This window comes from Salvelinus namaycush, chromosome 9 (genome assembly GCF_016432855.1).
Source record: "Salvelinus namaycush isolate Seneca chromosome 9, SaNama_1.0, whole genome shotgun sequence".
Lineage (NCBI taxonomy): Eukaryota > Metazoa > Chordata > Actinopteri > Salmoniformes > Salmonidae > Salvelinus > Salvelinus namaycush.
In genome coordinates, this window is record NC_052315.1 from 13,251,840 (window position 1) to 13,270,874 (window position 19,035).

At 42.6% G+C, this 19,035-nt stretch overlaps 1 protein-coding gene across 1 annotated transcript in view; it reads left to right on the forward strand.

Moving 5' to 3' along the window:
• LOC120053692 (paralemmin-1-like) overlaps positions 1-10,696 on the forward strand; it is a 69,679-nt gene extending 58,983 nt beyond the window's left edge. The window contains exon 8 of the mRNA XM_039000881.1: positions 7,777-10,696. Within this exon, the coding sequence (XP_038856809.1) occupies positions 7,777-8,381 (605 nt within the window). The 3' untranslated portion in view covers positions 8,382-10,696. The remainder of the gene's footprint in view (positions 1-7,776) is intronic.
• Positions 10,697-19,035: the final 8,339 nt, after the last annotated feature.

Consider the following 19,035-nt stretch of genomic DNA (forward strand, 5'->3'; position numbering starts at 1 on the left):
AAATGGAAGACATCTCAATACGATTCCATTGGAGTCTTCTTTATCTGTCTTTGTCCCAAACCTGGGCACCTCCTCTGTGTTTGTCTCTTTCTCTCTCCCCCTCTCTCTCTCCCCCTCTATCTCCATCTCTATTTCTCACCCCACTTCCTTGACTGCTTATAGAGGTCAAGGAAGTGCTCAAAGTGCACAACAGCCCTCGTCTGGACATGTCCGGAGGTGCATCAGATATAATGAGAACAGGTGAGTCTCGGTACCCTGTAGATCACATATTGAGACACACTGTAGAGCGACATCTTAGAGAAATGCTGCTTTTTCACTCTCTTTTTCCTTTTTTTCCAGTCTTGAACATACAGTACCAGTCAAAAGTTTGGACACACCTACTTATGCAAGGGTGTTCATTTATTTTTACTATTTTCTACATTGTAAAGAAAATTGTGAAGATACCAAACCGATGAAATAACACATAGGGAATCATGTAGTAACCAAAAAAGTGTTAAAGAAATCTAAATATATTTTATATTTGAGATTCTTCGAAGTAGCCACCCTTTGCCTTGATCACAGCTTTGCACTCTCTTGGCATTCTCTCAACCAGTTTCATGAGGAATGCTTTTCCAACAGTCTTGAAGGAGTTCCCACATATGCTGAGCACTTGTTGGCTGCTTTTCGGGTCCATCTCAATTGGGTTGAGGTCAAGTGATTGTGGAGGCCAGGTCATCTGATGCAGCACTCCATCACTCTCCTTCTTGTTCAAATAGCCCTTACACAGCCTGGAGGTGGGTTTTGGGTCATTGTCCCCCTAAGCGCAAACCAGATGGAGTGGCATATCTCTGCAGAATGCTGTGGTACTGTAGCCATGCTGGTTAAGTGTGCTTTGAATTCTAAATAAATCACAGACAGTGTCACAAGAATAGCACCCCGACACCATCACACCTCCTCCTCCATGCTTCATGGTGTGAACCACACATGCGGAGATCATCCCTTCACCTACTCTGCGTCTCACAAAGACACAGCGGTTGGAACCAAAAATCTCAGATTTGGACTCATCAGAACAAAGGACAGATTTCTACCGGCCTAATGTCCATTGCTCATGTTTCTTGGCCCAAGCAAGTCTCTTCTTATTATTGGTGTCCTTTAGTAGTGGTTTCTTTGCAGCAATACGACCATGAAGGCCTGAATAACGCGGTCTCCTCTGAACAGTTGGTGTTGAGATGTGTCTGTTACTTGAACTCTGTGAAGCATTTATTTGGGCTGCAATCTGAGGTGCAGTTAACTCTAATGAACTTATCCTCTGCAGCAGAGGTAACTCTGGGTCTTCCTTTCCTGTGGCGGTCCTCGTGGGAGCCAGTTTCATCATAACGCTTAATGGTTTTTGCGACTGCACTTTTTTTTTTTTTTTTAAGTCATTTAGCAGACGCTCTTATCCAGAGCGACTTACAAATTGGAAAGTTCATACATACTCATCCTGGTCCCCCCGTGGGAATTGAACCCTGGTCCCCCCGTGGGAATTGAACCCACAACCCTGGCGTTGCAAGCGCCATGCTCTACCAACTGAGCCACACGGCACTTGAAGAAACTTTAAAAGTTCTTGACATTTTCCTGATTGACTGACCTTCATGTCTTAAAGTAATGATGGACTGTCATTTCTCTTTGCTTATTTGAGCTGTTCTTGCCATAATATGGACTTGGTCTTTTACCAAATAAGGCTATCTTCTGTATACCACCCCTACCATGTCACAACACAACTGGTTGGCTCAGACCCATTAAGAAGGAAAGAAATTCTACAAATTAACTTTTAACAAGTCACACCTATTAATTGAAATGCATTCCAGGTGACTACCTCATGAAGCTGGTTGAGAGAATGCCAAGAGTGTGCAAAGCTGTCATCAAGGCAAAGGTTGGCTACTTTGAAGAATCTCAAATATACAAAAATGTTTGGTTACTACATGATTCCATATGTGTTATTTCATAGTTTTGATATTTTCACTATTAATCTACAATGTAGAAAATAGTAAAAATAAAGAAAAACCCTTGACTGGTACCGTAGATGCCTCTTAACATAGATCTGAGTACAACATCTGATGTCAGCTTCATATAATTTAGTTACATTCATGATTTTTCTAATAAAAAACAGTGAATACCAAATAATCATTGACATTGATAGCTATTACAGTGTTAGAGAATCTCACATTAACCCATAACCTAAATCTTAATTTAGCACAAAATGGCATTGGCACCCAAATGGATTGGGCACATAACAATTCAACAATCTATAATTTTTACATTTTTAGTAATTTAGCAGACGCTCTTATCCAGAGCGACTTAGATGAGCAATTAGGGTTAAGTGCCTTGCTAAAGGGGACATCAACAGATTTTTTCACCTAGTCAGCTCGGGGATTCAAACCAGCACCCTTTTGATTATTGGCCCAATGCTTTTAACCACTAGGCTACCTGCTACATCAATATGTAACTCCTCAGTGGATCTCATTATTATCAACACAACCAGTTTGAATGGCCAGGCAGTAGCTCCTTAATAGTGCTCTCGGCAGTATCACATTTAATCTAACACGTCATCAAATCGTCATTTTGATGACAGTTTCATTGAATGACAGCAAAATAGCTGAATGCTTGGCAATTTACCCCACTGTCATACACAACACCTCAGTATAGCTCAGGATATTGTAATCACAGTTACAAATGGCTGGGGACAGCTTCATCTCCTCTCTAGGGGGCTTTTCAGCAGTATCACACTGGGGCCCTTGGCCCTCCTTCCTCCTCCTCCTTCTCCTTACATGTGGGCTTCTGTCCCCCTTAATTAAACATTGACTTTCATCAGCCTCACAGTAGCCCTGAAAGGAGAGAGAGGGTTTCCACTGAAGGGCTATACTCCACAGTGAGGGAGTGACTAATGCGTTATTTTACTTCTTGAGCCCAGGTCACCATACATCTCCCACCTAGAGAACCCTTTCTGAGCTGGGGGGTGGAATGGGGCTACTTATTGTTTCATCAACACCTGCTGGGATTAAATGCAAATTGCCGACGCTTTCCTGGATTGGTTTGTTTTGGTAACATTTTGGTGTAATACGGCCATCATATAACAGCTAAATAACTATAAACTAAAAAAGGAACATAGCATGATCACCATACCCTGTACATACCCCCCTGCAGGGTCTCAGGGGGAGTGGGGATATGCATGAAACACATTTCCGTTACACTCTTGTCCATCCACAGTGTGTAACAAGACACATATAAACACCACCCACATTATGATTATTATAAACAAATAATAGATATACTGTAGATATCTAGCAGCTAGAAATGTTGATAAGGTACAATACAATACAAGGGGACTGCAATGTGTGATCAATATAGAGGGACCGTTATGGGGGATCAATATAGAGGGACCGTTATGGGGGATCAATATAGAGGGACCGTTATGGGGGATCAATATAGAGGGACCGTTATGGGGGATCAATATAGAGGGACCGTTATGGGGGATCAATATAGAGGGACCGTTATGGGGGATCAATATAGAGGGACCGTTATGGGGGATCAATATAGAGGGACCGTTATGGGGGATCAATATAGAGGGACCGTTATGGGGGATCAATATAGAGGGACCGTTATGGGGGATCAATATAGAGGGACCGTTATGGGGTATACATTTACATTTGAGTAATTTAGCAGACTCTCTTATCTAGAGCAACTTACAGGAACAATACGGTTAAAAGGCACATCGACAGATTTTTCACCTAGTCAGCTCAGGGACTGGAACCAGCGACCTTTCGCTTACTGGCCCAGCACTCTTAACTGCTCGGCTACCTGCCACCCCATGATACATGACACATCTACCAGTTCCATGATGTGAAAAGGGTGTACTGTAGTACCTGAATGTACTGTAGTGCCTGCATGTGCTGTGGTGCCTGAATGTGCTGTGGTGCCTGAATGTACTGTAGTGCCTGCATGTGCTGTGGTGCCTGAATGTGCTGTAGTGCCTGAATGTACTGTAGTGCCTGCATGTGCTGTGGTGCCTGAATGTGCTGTGGTGCCTGCAAGTGCTGTGGTGCCTGCATGTGCTGTGGTGCCTGAATGTGCTGTGGTGCCTGCAAGTGCTGTGGTGCCTGCATGTGCTGTAGTGCCTGAATGTACTGTAGTGCCTGCATGTGCTGTGGTGCCTGAATGTGCTGTGGTGCCTGCAAGTGCTGTGGTGCCTGAATGTGCTGTGGTGCCTGAATGTGCTGTGGTGCCTGCATGTGCTGTGGTGCCTGCATGTGCTGTGGTGCCTGCATGTGCTGTAGTGCCTGAATTCACTATGTGAATTTGAATGAGTGGGTGGTAAGGTACATAGTCACGTGGGAGGAACTATTTTAATGACGGACCACTTGGGTATTTGATCACCATTAAGTACTCATAGCTAAGTACTTAGGAGAAGACAAAATCAATGAGAATGCCATACAACATGTTGCATTCTCTGAAGTGATTTGGTATACTGTATTTCATGTACTCTATTTGTTGTCACTCTCAGTCGTGTTTCTGTACTGTATTTTCCCCTAACATTTGTCTTCTGTCCTAATCTTCACAGTGATCAACTGTCTGTCTCTGTGTTTGTCTATCTGTTTGGGTGTGTGTATGAGTTTGTGTGAGATTGTCTCTTTGCCTGCGTGTTGGTCTGTTCTTATTCATTCCTGCGGACATTCAATGTCATTTGTGACTAAAGGGGTTAAAACAAGTAGAGTAGTGCTTGTAAAGAGATGGTATACTGAGTATTCAGTTCTCACAGTGGAGATACCCTATATGTAGTTATCATCAGACGATGCGATGTTGCCTAGGCAACGCAGCTCCGCCGTCGTCATGGCAGCGTTAGATTCACACACAGTGTGCACATCACGACAAATTATAGTGTTGCTTTCAAAAAAGCTAAGTAGTTTCACAGTGTCAGCTGTGGCCTAATAGCATAATTATCCAAATGTAATTTTGTACATGCTTTCTTTGAAGGAAAAAGGAAACCGCACACTGCTCTTGATAGTACCACTGATCTTTAATAAGGAGACGTACTATTAAGAGCAGTGTGCACCTGCAAAAAATGATTGCTCAGAAGTGCGAGTGCCTTTTGACTTTTGAAGTACATGCTTTCTTTACAACCTGGTGTGCACGTAATTCTGAAAACATATGGCTCACCTTTCCCATCCAGTAGCTACCCCAGTCAAAGGAGTATCATGAATTGTAGTTATGTTTACTTCGTGTGTGTTGGTGTTACACGGACATACTGATTGGTGGCTAGTGTTTATTTATTTATTTCACCTTTATTTAACCCGGTAGGCTAGTTGAGAACAAGTTCTCATTAGTGTAGACTGATTTAGTATGGCTTTTAGTGGAACATTGTAGCATTGTTGTATAGAGTGGTTGTCTTTTAAAAAAAGAACAGTATAAACGATAGAGAGAAAGAGAGAGAGAGAGAGAGAGAGAGGCTATGTAGTCTGTAACATATAGATGTGTGGGATGACTGTGAGTGTGTGTGTGTGAGAGAGAGGACAACTCTGCAGGGCCCTAACATCTCCTCTTGTTGACACCCAATGCACCCAGCGATGTACTCAGTAGAGATCACCGTTGAGAGGGACAATGTCACGGGCGAGACTAAGGTGTTGTCCACCAACACCCTACTGCCCATTAACCTCTCTGGGCAAGGGGTCAAGGTGTATGAGGATTACCAGAAAGGTGATTTTCCAATGTGTTTCAACAGCAAAAGGAGACACTCAGCTAAGACATGCACAGTGAATGCCTTTACGAGAAGTGTTAACAGCTATGACTCTATCACTAAATATTTGATGTACAAGAACAAATTGATAACAGTAATATCACAAGATGGTAAACGTTTTCTCTGAAGATGAAGATATTATCTTGGATAAGTCTACCTAAAATTATAGTTATTACAGACATTGTTTGTTTGATCGTAGCCAATTAAAGACATAGGCTACATATTGTGGTTCAATAAACTTCATAATGTATTTTCACTTTATATAAAAGCTTCCGTATACTCTGTCTCATATAATGATTGGTGTGAAACCACTCATTGACAGTAGATATTTTTTAAACTTAATTTTACTTCTCGTGAAGCAAAAGAACTACATACAGATGTAGGATGTTAATTTGATCACCCTGTTGCAGGAGACCTTTCCAGCAATGCAGGAAATGTTTAAATTTTAGTGTATTTGAGGCTTCTGAAGTTTGTCATTTCCACTTTGAAATTTCAGACTTGATTTTCCCTTATGAAAATGTATTTACCCCTTCAAAAATGTCTATTCATTATAATCCACATAACAATTGACATTTCCTGTTGATGCATTATTATTTTCCTGCTGTAGCAAACTGGCTCAAATTAAGATTCTACATCTGTAGTTCAGCATAGTATGACAAAGTGTTGCAGGGTGACCAATAAATCCATAACTACTTATAGACCTGGTTTTAAGCCAATAACTCTACTTCAATAGTTATATTTGTGAATGTGAACTTGGGCTATTATGTATTGGTTAAAAAAAACGTCAATACATTCAAAACCCACTTCAAATGGTCCTGTTGGTCTCCCTGTAGCTGTTTTGGTTCGCCTGTTGGTATTGGGCATGACCCTTCGCTACTCCCCCCCCCACCCCCCAAACACATCCACACTGGTCGTCACACTTCTGTGGGAGTGCAGTGTCAGGGTTGGACCTCTAAAGCCAGTTTCCCAGACCCAGATTAAGCCTATTCGTGTACTAAAAAGCACTCTCAATGGAGATTCTCTATTGAGTATACTTGTAGTTCAGGAATAGGCTTCAATCTTGGTCTGGGAAACCAGCCCATAATGTTTTAGGTTGGTGATAGTGCCCTGAATATCCGAAGAATGAACCCTCTGCTGTATAGCCAAAAGTTAGTGTTGGTGTAAGGCGAGGCCAGACTGGCTCGTTGATTTTATCCATAGCTGTGATTTCCACTGCTTTCTCAATGGGAGTTGATGGTCAGCAGAGATGTCTATACAATTTCCATCCATTTTCACAGACCAAAAGTTCAGATGAGTTGAACTTTTGATGGTTCGATGGATACATAACCATCCGTTTAGCCAATTAGAAAAGATGAGGCTTTTTAAGTCGAACACTCCACACACCCACCCACGGACCACAGACCAAAATTAATCTGTTTTAATTCGGTGTCCGTTTTCCACGGATCAGTCTGGTCTCCTCCTGTATGCAGACTCCAGCTCTACTTTCTCTCCTAGTCATATCCATCCACCTCCTGTATGGAGATTGTAGATCTACTCTCTCTCGTAGTCATATCCATCCACCTCATATTATTGATTCTGCCTCCCAGACACAGACAACAAGCACTGGGCTCATGATGCAGCAGCTGTGGCATTGGCTTTGTTTCCCCCTGCACTCTTTCAGCTGCTCTCCTCCCCTCCTCTCCTCTCCTCCTCATCTGCTTTTCTCCCTCCCCTGTTTCTCTGTGATTTAACTGTGATTGCCATTACTGGTCAGCTTCAGTGCACTTCACTGTCCTGTGAGTGGAGGTTTGTGGGGAAAAGGTATAGCCTTAAATAGTCTCCCTCTTTGTTTCGCAATGATCTAACATGACTGACATGGCTTTGGTCTGTCCAGTCATATCAGATCAGTGATGATTGCTTCACGGAAGGATGCATTTAAAAAAAAATTGAACAAGGTCTAGTTCTCCATGCTCTCATGAGTCTCTTCTGTTAGTGACACGTCTGTCGCTCTCCTTTCTCTCTCTCCATCTCTCTCTCTCTCGTAGTGGTACACGAGGTGAACGGGGAGAACGGGGTCCACCAGCTCAGCGCCAACGAGGTGGACGAGCTCATCCACAAAGCTGATGAGTCCATGATGAGCGACGCCACCACCGCCGCCGCCACCTTCACCGCCCCTGTCTTCCCCACCAATGCTGAGTTGGCTGCAGAACAGCACACGACACCCAAGAAGGAGATCACAGGCATGGAGGCCAAGGCAGGTGGCGCTAGTCCCCAGCCAGGTGGAGGCGAGATGGAGGCCAGCGCTGAGAACCCCGTCACTATGGTGTTCATGGGCTACCAGAGTGTGGAGGACGAGACGGAGACCAACAAGGTGCTGGGCCTGGAGGGTACCGTCAAGGCCCAGCTGGTGGTCATCGAGGACGGCAAGGGCAAGAATGTGACGGTGGGGCCCACCCCAGCCACCGTGACCGTCACCGAGGGAGGCGCCAAGAAAGAGCAGTCGCCCCCACCCAACGGCAGTGCCGCTGACCCCGCCAAGACCCCTCAGGAGACATCCTCCGCAAAGGAGAAAGGAGGTGAGCCAGAGGGGGGCGCCACTGAGCTCAACAACAAGGAGAAGCAGCCTTGCAAGTGCTGCACCATCATGTGAGCAACTGTTGTGTGGCTGAACTTGACTTTTCAAGGAGAAATGACAAACCAACAACAACCATAACGTCATGAAAACCAACAAACCCCTCCCCCCTGCCCTGAATAAAAAGGCATACATGTTCTTTATCTTCTGATAGCCTGCTGTTGTTTTCCGACTTCGTTTTAAGTATTTCACTATCATCTCATCATCTCCTTTCCTTCTTTTGACCTTTTTTATTATTTCAGGTTTGGTTGTGACAAAGGGGAGCAATCCCTACCTTCTCACACTTTGAGATTTCTGAGGGAGAGAGGAGATAGAAAAGGAAGGATAGAAGGAGAGAAAGAAAGAGGAAGGGGTTCGTTTACTCACCCAGCATTGTCCAACAAGCATTTTTTTTAAATGACATCTCTTATACACCACCATGAATTGTGTAATCTTAACTTTCTGTATGAAGGACAGATATATCTCTCTATATATCTCTATATATACATTGTTTATTTTAAAGATATATTTATTTGACTTTTTATTTTTTGAAAATGCCCTCTGGAAAGTATTTTTGACAGAAGCATGGTATTCATTGTTTTTTTCTGTCCTGTGCTAGTGCATTTTAGATTAAAAACGGGGACATGATTTTCTCAACACAATTCTCTTGGATTTTGATTTCCAGAAAAAAAAGAAAAAAAAACTTACTTTGGAATGTCTGAGGCAGACACAACACTGATATATGGGATGTCTGTGACAAACACAACACTGATATATGGGATGTCTGAGACAGACACAACGCTGATATTTAGAAGTGACATGCAATTAGATGTCAGTAATATTGATGACATCGAAGTACTGTGTGCGTGTGTGTATGAGCATGCATGAGTGTGTGTGTGTTGGAATAAAATGACCTCATTGGTCCTTATATCATCCGACACTACACTACCCACAATCCCCATCACCTATTTTCTTTCTGGAAGAAAAAACTATCCATGCAATTTTTTTGTGATTTCCCTGCAACCAAATCAGCTACACTAGTTCGACAACACTAGTAATGAATTGAATAACATGTGTGAAGGTCATTCATACCGAAGCTTGAGACTGATGAAATGAATGCCCCTCTGTAAGGCTTGATGTTTGTGTGATTCACCCCCACATTACCCAGAATACCACTGCCCCTTTAATATAAATAATGTTGCTTACAGCTGCCTTTGTGATAACACTAACTACTTTTCATTAACTCATTGACATAATCCTGGCTCCTGATGTTATGACCTAGCAACTAACTGGGTTTTGAAATAATGGTCGGCGTGGACAGGCCCTTCCAATGTCCCGAAGATTTTCGGCTGGATATTAACTACTGTGGAATTGGTGCATGGAGCATAATCTGTTGTTTTAAACGGCAGCGCATATCCTACCAAACTGTGTTGCAAATACTGCAAGAATTTGCTCCATTCAGACATTGAGGAAGAGTGCCATTTGAATGGGGGTCGGGGGTCATATATTTCCCTCAGAGTCTGTGTGGGAGGAGATTCATTATAAGAGTACTTGGGTTTCTGTTTTCCTGTTTGAACTCTACTGTCAGGCCTTGGTTTTGTCATTTGTCAACGAAACCAAAGAAAACAGTTCAAGTAGGCCTACTTTTCATTGTGTATCTATCACAGGAGGTTGGTGGCACCTTAGTTCCTTAGTTGCAGAGGATGGGCTTGTGGTAATGCCTGGAGCGGAATCAGTGGAATGGTATCAAATACACCACACACGTGATTTCCATGTGTTTGATACCATTCCATTTGCTCCATTCCAGACATTATTATGAGCCGTCCTCCCCTCTGCAACCTCACTGGTATCTATCTATCGACATGTGAGGCAAAAAGCAGGGAATTTCAACGTCAACATTCCAAGAAGTTTTCAGAATCCTTTCCTACTCTCCTCTGAGTGGTCAATTTTGCTCCAAATTTGGTGTTGCAATTATTTGCCAATTTTTTATTTATTTTCAGAGAACAATAGATGTTTTTGCAGTGTGGCTACATTTGAACAGCTGTGTTTTACTTTCCCTTGGCTTGTGTGTGTTTGTTAGCTGCAGCATTCTTTACATCTTACTTATTTCTGCCATTTTGGAGCCAAATTTCCAGCTGAGCTGAGGAAGAAAAAATGTTATCATTATCATTGTCATGTCATGTCATGTTATCATTGTCCAGTGTATTTTTCCAGTGGTGAGTTGAGTCAGTTGAGTTGGATTAGGTAAACTAGGAGTCAGATCTTTTCAACCGACTCACTGACACGCTCATATGTAACCGTGGTCCATGTGTTATTATTCGCATCCCAAATAAAACAAACATTTTGTTTTCAAAGATGGTCTGCATTATCTTGAAGTGAGTCCAAGAAGTGAGCTCTCTTTAGCCAGAGGTTGGCCAGCTTTGCATCATGTTTGCCTATTCCTCTTTTAATATTGTTCCATGTGTATTTATACCTTTCCATTTATATTTATAGAGCTCTATATGTTATTTAAAGGGTTAATGTCTTTGTGAGGGTTCAAATCAAGAACATGATGGAGAATAGATAAAAAATAACCAGGTCTGATAAGCCTTGTCAAAATGATGCTGGAGAATCCATTGCACTGCAGAAAGAAACCAAATGGAACATCTATTCATTTCAATTTGATCATGTAAAATATATTATGAAATAATATTCTTTGCCAATCCCCTTCAATCCCACTTCCTCATGCGCAGTCAAAGGGGCAGGGCAATCATTGATAGGCCGACACATCCTCCAATATGCTGCTCAGCATCCAGCAAGGAGCATAAAAAGCTGACACAGTGAAATGTGTGTTACTCTATAGGAGTGGTCCCAACCTTTCTCGGTTACTGTACCACCAACTAAATTTTGTTCTGCCCAGAGTACCCCTGCAGTACCCCCTCATGTGCATTTTACCAGTAGGCCTATGGTCTCATGAGTCTTCTCAAGTATCCTCTGTGGATAGGCCAAGTACCTCGAAGGGTCCTAGTACCTCTGGTTGGGAATCCCTGCTCTATAGGACAGTCACTATCTGTAGTGTTGGTCTAGAATACATTCGATAAAAAAACACTGACTTCCAATTCGCTTAGGCATTGCTGAAGACCAGTCCTCGTCGAATAATATTCCCACACTGCTGGATCCAAATCTATGCAAGAACTCCCATTCATGAAAGCTGCCAACATTATCATCAGCAAAATCCTCATACAGCTATAGCATTAAGGACTAGCAGCAGCACTGATAAGAGTTCATCAGTATATCACAAAGGCCAAGCGTTGAACCATGGCCCATCCTTTCCTTTGCATAAGATTATGCCTTTTTATTTCCTAAATATCTGCTTGCTAACAGTTTACGACATATATATATATATATATATGTATGTATGTATGTATGTATGTATGTATGTATGTATGTATGTATGTATGTATGTATGTATGTATGTATATATATGTGTGTGTGGCTCAGCCTCAGTAGCTGTTAGCATAGAATTGCCCTCCCTAGAAGCCTGTGTTTCAGACATAAGGAAGTGGATGGCTGCAAACTTTCTACTTTTAAACTCGGAAAAAACAGAGATGCTTGTTCTAGGTCCCAAGAAACAAAGAGATCTTCTGTTGAATCTGACAATTAATCTTGATGGTTGTACAGTCGTCTCAAATAAAACTGTGAAGGACCTCGGCGTTACTCTGGACCCTGATCTCTCTTTTAACGAACATATCAAGACTGTTTCAAGGACAGCTTTTTTCCATCTACGTAACATTGCAAAAATCAGAAACTTTCTGTCCAAAAATGATGCAGAAAAATGTATCCATGCTTTTGTTACTTCTAGGTTAGACTACTGCAATGCTCTACTTTCCGGCTACCCGGATAAAGCACTAAATAAACTTCAGTTAGTGCTAAATATGGCTGCTAGAATCCTGACTAGAACCCAAAAATGTGATCATATTACTCCAGTGCTAGCCTCCCTACACTGGCTTCCTGTTAAGGCAAGGGCTGATTTCAAGGTTTTACTGCTAACCTACAAAGCATTACATGGGTTTGCTCCTATCTATCTTTCCGATTTGGTCCTGCCGTACATACCTACACGTACGCTATGGTCACAAGACGCAGGCCTCCTAATTGTCCCTAGAATTTCGAAACAAACAGCTGGAGGCAGGGCTTTCTCCTATAGATCTCCATTTTTATGGAATGGTCTGCCTACCCATGTGAGAGACGCAGACTGGGTCTCAACCTTTAAGTCTTTACTGAAGACTCATCTCTCAGTAGGTCATATGATTGAGTGTAGTCTGGCCCAGGAGTGTGAAGGTGAACGGAAAGGCTCTGGAGCAACGAACCGCCCTTGCTGTCTCTGCCTGGCCGGTTCCCCTCTCTCCACTGGAATTCTCTGCCTCTAACCCTATTACAGGGGCTGAGTCACTGGCTTACTGGTGCTCTTCCAGTGGGTTGAGTCGCCGACGTGGTCTTCCTGTCTGGGTTGGCGCCCCCCCTTGGGTTGTGCCGTGGCGGAAATCTTTGTGGGCTATACTCAGCCTTGTCTCAGGATGGTAAGTTGGTGGTTGAAGATATCCCTCTAGTGGTGTGGGGGCTGTGCTTTGGCAAAGTGGGTGGGGTTATATCCTTCCTGTTTGGCCCTGTCCGGGGGTATCATCGGATGGGGCCACAGTGTCTCCTGACCCCTACTGTCTCAGCCTCCAGTATTTATGCTGCAGTAGTTTATGTGTCGGGGGGCTAGGGTCAGTCTGTTATATCTGGAGTATTTCTCCTGTCTTATCCGGTGTCCTGTGTGAATTTAAGTATGCTCTCTCTAATTCTCTCTTTCTTTCTTTCTCTCTCTCGGAGGACCTGAGCCCTAGGACCATGCCTCAGGACTACCTGGCATGATGACTCCTTGCTGTCCCCAGTCCACTGCTGCTCCAGTTTCAACTGTTCTGCCTGCGGCTATGGAACCCTGACCTGTTCACCGGACGTGCTACCTGTCCCAGACCTGCTGTTTTCAACTCTCTAGAAACAGCAGGAGCGGTAGAGATACTCTCAATGATTGGCTATGAAAAGCCAACTGACATTCACTCCTGAGGTGCTGACTTGTTGCACCCTCGACAACTACTGTGATTATTATTATTTGACCATGCTGGTAATTTATGAACATTTGAACATCTTGGCCATGTTCTGTTATAATCTCCACCCGGCACAGCCAGAAGAGGACTGGCCACCCCTCATAGCCTGGTTCCTCTCTAGGTTTCTTCCTAGGTTTTGGCCTTTCTAGGGAGTTTTTCCTAGCCACCGTGCTTCTACACCTGCATTGCTTGCTGTTTGGGGTTTTAGGCTGGGTTTCTGTACAGCACTTTGATATATCAGCTGATGTAAGAAGGGCTATATAAATAAATTTGATTTGATTTGAACATTGGTGACCATAACCTAATCAAATTTGTCCATCCACAATGAAATATGATGACACTTAAATTAAAAAAGGACTTGCATAACACCTTCATAACATTTCTTCAGAGGAAAGAATTACTGGGCACTTTGAGAGTGACTTGGAAAGCAACGACACAGTGTTCATTTTGTCTGTTCTATTCACACCGTTCATTTTGCTGCCTTCAACAACTTTGAACTTCAAAGTTCAACGAACATCAATGTCAATGAAGGATAATGAATGCCAATTATGTTCTTATGAAGGGTAATGATTGCATGGACATCTCCACTAAAGTGCTGATCCATCCTAACCTACTGAGCAGTGGGTGGAATTTACTCTTAAACACTGATGCAGGGTCAGATTTGATTTGATCCCTAATGGCTAAGGTTAGGATTGGGAGCTAGGTAATCTGATCCTAGATCTGTGGTGAAGGGTGACTTCTGCCTCAAGCTCATTTTGAATACCCAATACTTCTCCTTCCTCGGTCCCTCCCTCTTGCTGAGCTTGGTGTAGCAGCAGTGAGGCTTGTCGCCCCTGGCAACCCCAGCCCCTCCCACTGTCTGCACTGCCAGCATCATGGTTACCTCATGACTCTTGCTCTGCAACATCGCCCCCTGTTGGTTCTTATCAATATTTACATTCCATTTCTGACTTCTCTCTCTCTACACACCCCCAATGCCTTGTAGTCTTGCCCCTGGTCAGGCATCTTTTTTGTAAATGTATATATAAATATCTACATATAAATGTCTGTCGCTCTCTCGTCCTCTTGTGTAGACTCCTAGATCTCTGTGCTCATGGCAGTCAGTCAGTGAAGGGCCCAGGTAATAGAGTGGGTGTCAACACACTGCTGCTCTTCTTATGCTTTGTAGTTGCGAAGGTCTGCTTTCTCACAAACTGGAAAGTGCTGAAGAGGAAACAACAAATAAAAATGTGACGTGCTTCAATGGTCTCTCTCGGTCTCTCTGTTTTGTTTCTGCGTTTTCTCCCTTCATCTTGAAATGTGTTTTCTCCCTCCACCTTGAAATGTGTTGTCTCCTTAGTCAATACAGATGAAGGTGGGTGCTGGTGTGAGTGTGTGTTTGTGTGTGTGTTCATGTGTGTGTCTTTAGCCTCAGTTCTTAGTCTAAAGTTGTAAGGTTCTCGAAGGCCTGCATTGTGAAATCCTCACAGTTCTTTCCTATGAACAAAGGTCCTGTCCACCTATCCACCAAAATGAAATGTTGTTACACTGCTAATCTAGGACCTGCTGCAACATTGTTACAGACATTATCATTGACACAGTGACCTGGCTACACAGTCACTGTTGGCAGAAGTAGGATTGTGTGTGTGTGTGTGCGCGCACGGAATGCTCCTCTTTTGTTTGGCGCTTTTTGATGGTCAGCAGCATTCCAACGCAATTATCAGCAACACACACATGGCAGCTGCTGGAAAAAACAACGGAGCAGTCTCGCCACCCCTCCCCCTCCACAACTGGTCAATTATTCTGCACTAGCAGCTTTGATGGACAGGGGTTGAGGGGGGTTGAAGGAGGGGGGCAAGTGACAGATACTGTGTGGGGGGGAGGACCTTGGGGGGTGAGGGGGGTTACAGGGAGGAGTTTGGTCAGGGCCAAACCCAGGACCAAAATACCAGTGGAGCCCGGAAGACCCAGCTCTTAGGCCTGACACACTGGAGGCTACGAGGGGGCACAGATCCAAACGGTGATAGACTATCTGCCTGAGAGGAGCCGGGGGTCGAATGAAGAACACCTGTTGGAGAACCCAGAGGTCTAGGAGGGGAGGTCTAGAACCGGGAGGTGAGTTACAGAATGGGGGGGATTACTGAGGTATGGAATGGAACTACTCTCCTTACAATCATATAATGTAAGGAGAGAATTATTCTCCGTCTATTTAGAATTCTTTATTGAATTTTCATTTTGAATATTGGGGACTTTTTGTATTTGTATTAATTAGGGTTCCCCATTGGCTGCTACCAAAGCAGCAGCTACTCTTCCTGAGGTGAAAACACATTAATGGACTTACATCACACATAAAACAAAAGATAAAACAGTACATCATATAAAATTATTACACCACTACATATCTACAATATAAAATGTACAATACCACCATACAACAATATTACAATTAACGTGTATGTAGAGTGTGTGTGTTAGCACTTGTGTGCGTATGAGTGTGTCTGTACCTTTGTGTGTGTCTCTTCACTGTCCCTGCTGTTCCATAAGGTGTATTGTTACCTGTTTTTTAAAATCTGATTCTATTGCTTGCATCACTTACCTGATGTGAAATAGAGTTCCATGTAGTCATGGCTCTATGTAGTACTGGGCGCCTCCCATAGTCTGTTCTGATTCTGAAGAGACCTCTGGTGGCATGTCTTGTGGGGTATGCATGGGTGTCTGAGCTGTGTGCCAGTAGTTCAAACAGACAGCTCGGTACATTCAGCTTGTCAACACTTTTGACAAAAACAAGTAGTGATTAAGTCAATCTCTCTTCCACTTTGAGCCATGAGATATTGACATGCATATCATTCATATTACCTCCCTGTGTACTTTTAAGGGCCAACTGTGCTGTTCTGAGCCAATTGTAATTTTCCTAAGTCCCTCTTTTTTTCCCCTGACCATACGACCGGACAGTAGTCCAGGTGAAACAAAGCTAGGGCCTGTAGGATCTGCCATGTTGATAGTGTTGTTAAGAAGGCAGAGCAGTGCTTATTATGGACAGATTTCTCCCCCATCTTAGCTACTGTTGACAGTTTACAATCCAGGGTTACTCCAAGCAGTTAAGTCACCTCAACTTGCTCAATTTCCACATTATTCATTACGAGATTTAGTTGAGGTTTAGGGTTTAGTGAATGATTTTTCCCAAATACAATGCTCTTAGTTTTGGAAATATTAAGGACAAACTTATTCTTTGCCACCCATTCTGAAACTAACTGCAGCTCTTTGTGAAGTGTTGCAGTCATTGCAGTCGCTTTAGTAGCTGACATGTATTGTGTTGAGTCATCCACATACATAGACACACTGGCTTTACTCAAAGCCTGTGGCATGTCGTTAGTAACGATTGAATAAAGTAAGGGGCCTAGATAGCTGCCCTGGGGTATTCCTGATTCTACCTGGATTATGTTGGACACATCCATTTAAGAACACCCTCTGTATTTTGTTAGACAAGTAACTCTTTATCCACAATATAGCAGGGGGTGTAAAGCCAAAACACATACGTTCTTCCAGCAAAAGACTATGATCGATAATGTCAAAATCTGCACTGAAGTCTGACAAAACAGCAACCACAATCTTTAATCATCAATTTCTCTCAACCAATCATCAGTCATATGCTTGTTAAATGTCCTTTGCTATAAGTGTTGTGAGGTGTGTTCAGTGAATGTTTGCAGTTATCGTGGCTGAAAAATATTAGCCTGCAATACAGGTTTGGTTGAAGAAACATACCAAGTGTACAAAGATATTGAAACCTTTCAATATACTGATGTAAGAAGGGCTTTATAAATACATTTGATTTGATTTGATTTCAAGCGTGTACATTTTTTAATTGCCAAATGAAGAAATAATAAAATATTAAAGACAATAAATAACCAAAATAGGTAACCATCAGTTTCACCAAAATGTTGTTTAATCAAGAATGTTTTATAGTAAAAACAAAAAAAAGAAGGCCCTCAATCTCCTCAAATGTAATGTTCTGTCTCCTCTCTCTCTCTCTTCTCAGAGGGCCTAAGTTGAAATTGATTGCCCCCTGCACCTAGCCTTGGATCCTTTTACATAGAGAGCTGCCGAACACATTTACCAACACGCTGTAACATACACTCTGCAGGATGTTCAAGTACACCCCTCCTTGGCAGGTGCTGTGTAACAGCATGGAGCATGAGACCAAGGTAAGACAACCCTTACCACAAACACAAAAGACAAAATGACTGTTGTGGTTGAAACAAAAAAAATCCTGATTGTAGGCTACTAATTTGTTTTGCCTTGACATCATTCTAGATGTTGCCTCATTTACCAACAATCAACAGTTTTGGATCTTCATTGTTTGAGTTTTTGTACCACCGCCATTACAGCCTAGATTCTTCTCATGTTTTCCATGCTCTTGTGCAAAAACTACGCCGCTCTTTATTGATTTAAAAGCAATTTTGGACAAATACATCTCAATAGTGCCCACTTTAATATCTGTCACATGTTACATCTGTTACGCATTTGATTCCTAGAAGTCCAGCCATAGGGATATAAAGTATATATACCTCTACAATCACAAAAATGTATTTTCATTAGTAAGCTAAAATGAGATCCATATTAAAGGTCTTCATTCAGAGTGATAAAGTTGATTGAAATACTGTAATGATTAGTGTACATGCACATGCTAGCCACTAGAGAGCAGTAAACCTATTCTCAGTGTGAACATCCCCATTTCTCCAAACTGCTCTGAATCTGATTCTAAATGGAAAGTCCTCTAAAACCTACTTTGGCTTGGGCCCAAAAATGTTACCTTATTTTGGCCGTGTCTTAAAACTTTTAAGTAGTTTAATTTCCTCAATAAACACTGATTTATCACTGATTTATCTGAACTGGTCAGGTGACTGAATTATTTAGCGGATGTCTCCCACCTCTCTGGTTGTTCAGATCAATGGCAGAATGAAGGTGGTTATAAGAAACAATTGATCAGTATCTATTGTACTAGCTGGGTTTAATCACATAAACCATTAAATACATTTTCTTTAAGTGGTGAAAAAACTATAGCAATCAGAAGTGGAATGGAGGTATAGAAAGGTACATTTGAAAAGGTGTATGTTTTTTTTGTCTTACAAGTCAATCACAAGTTTCTTTCCCTTAAGCTTTCTGAACTACTGCAGACCTGGCCCTGCCTGATGTCATGTCCAGCCCCTGTTGAAGTCTCTTGACAAGAGTTTTATCTTGATTGCTAAAATGTCTTGTAAAACATAAATGAAGCAGACTGGTGAGAGAGGCGCTCCACCTCTACCCAGGTAATGATTGAAAAAGGTAATGAACATTTCGAACACGTAGGCCACTATGACTCAAGCTCTTCACTGGACTGAAGCTAAGGCTGGGACATCCTCTTAGGTGAACTTCAACCCCAAAAGGAAGATTCTTCTGTAACAGTTCACAGGCAAGACTGATAATGATGATGCCTCAGTATTTGTAAACTGTGTTCTTTTCTGTTCTTGGTTCTTTGTGAGACTGGTGATAGTTAAAGGGAATGGATCCGTTTCCATAACACCGCATATCAAGTCATGCCAGTGGTCATG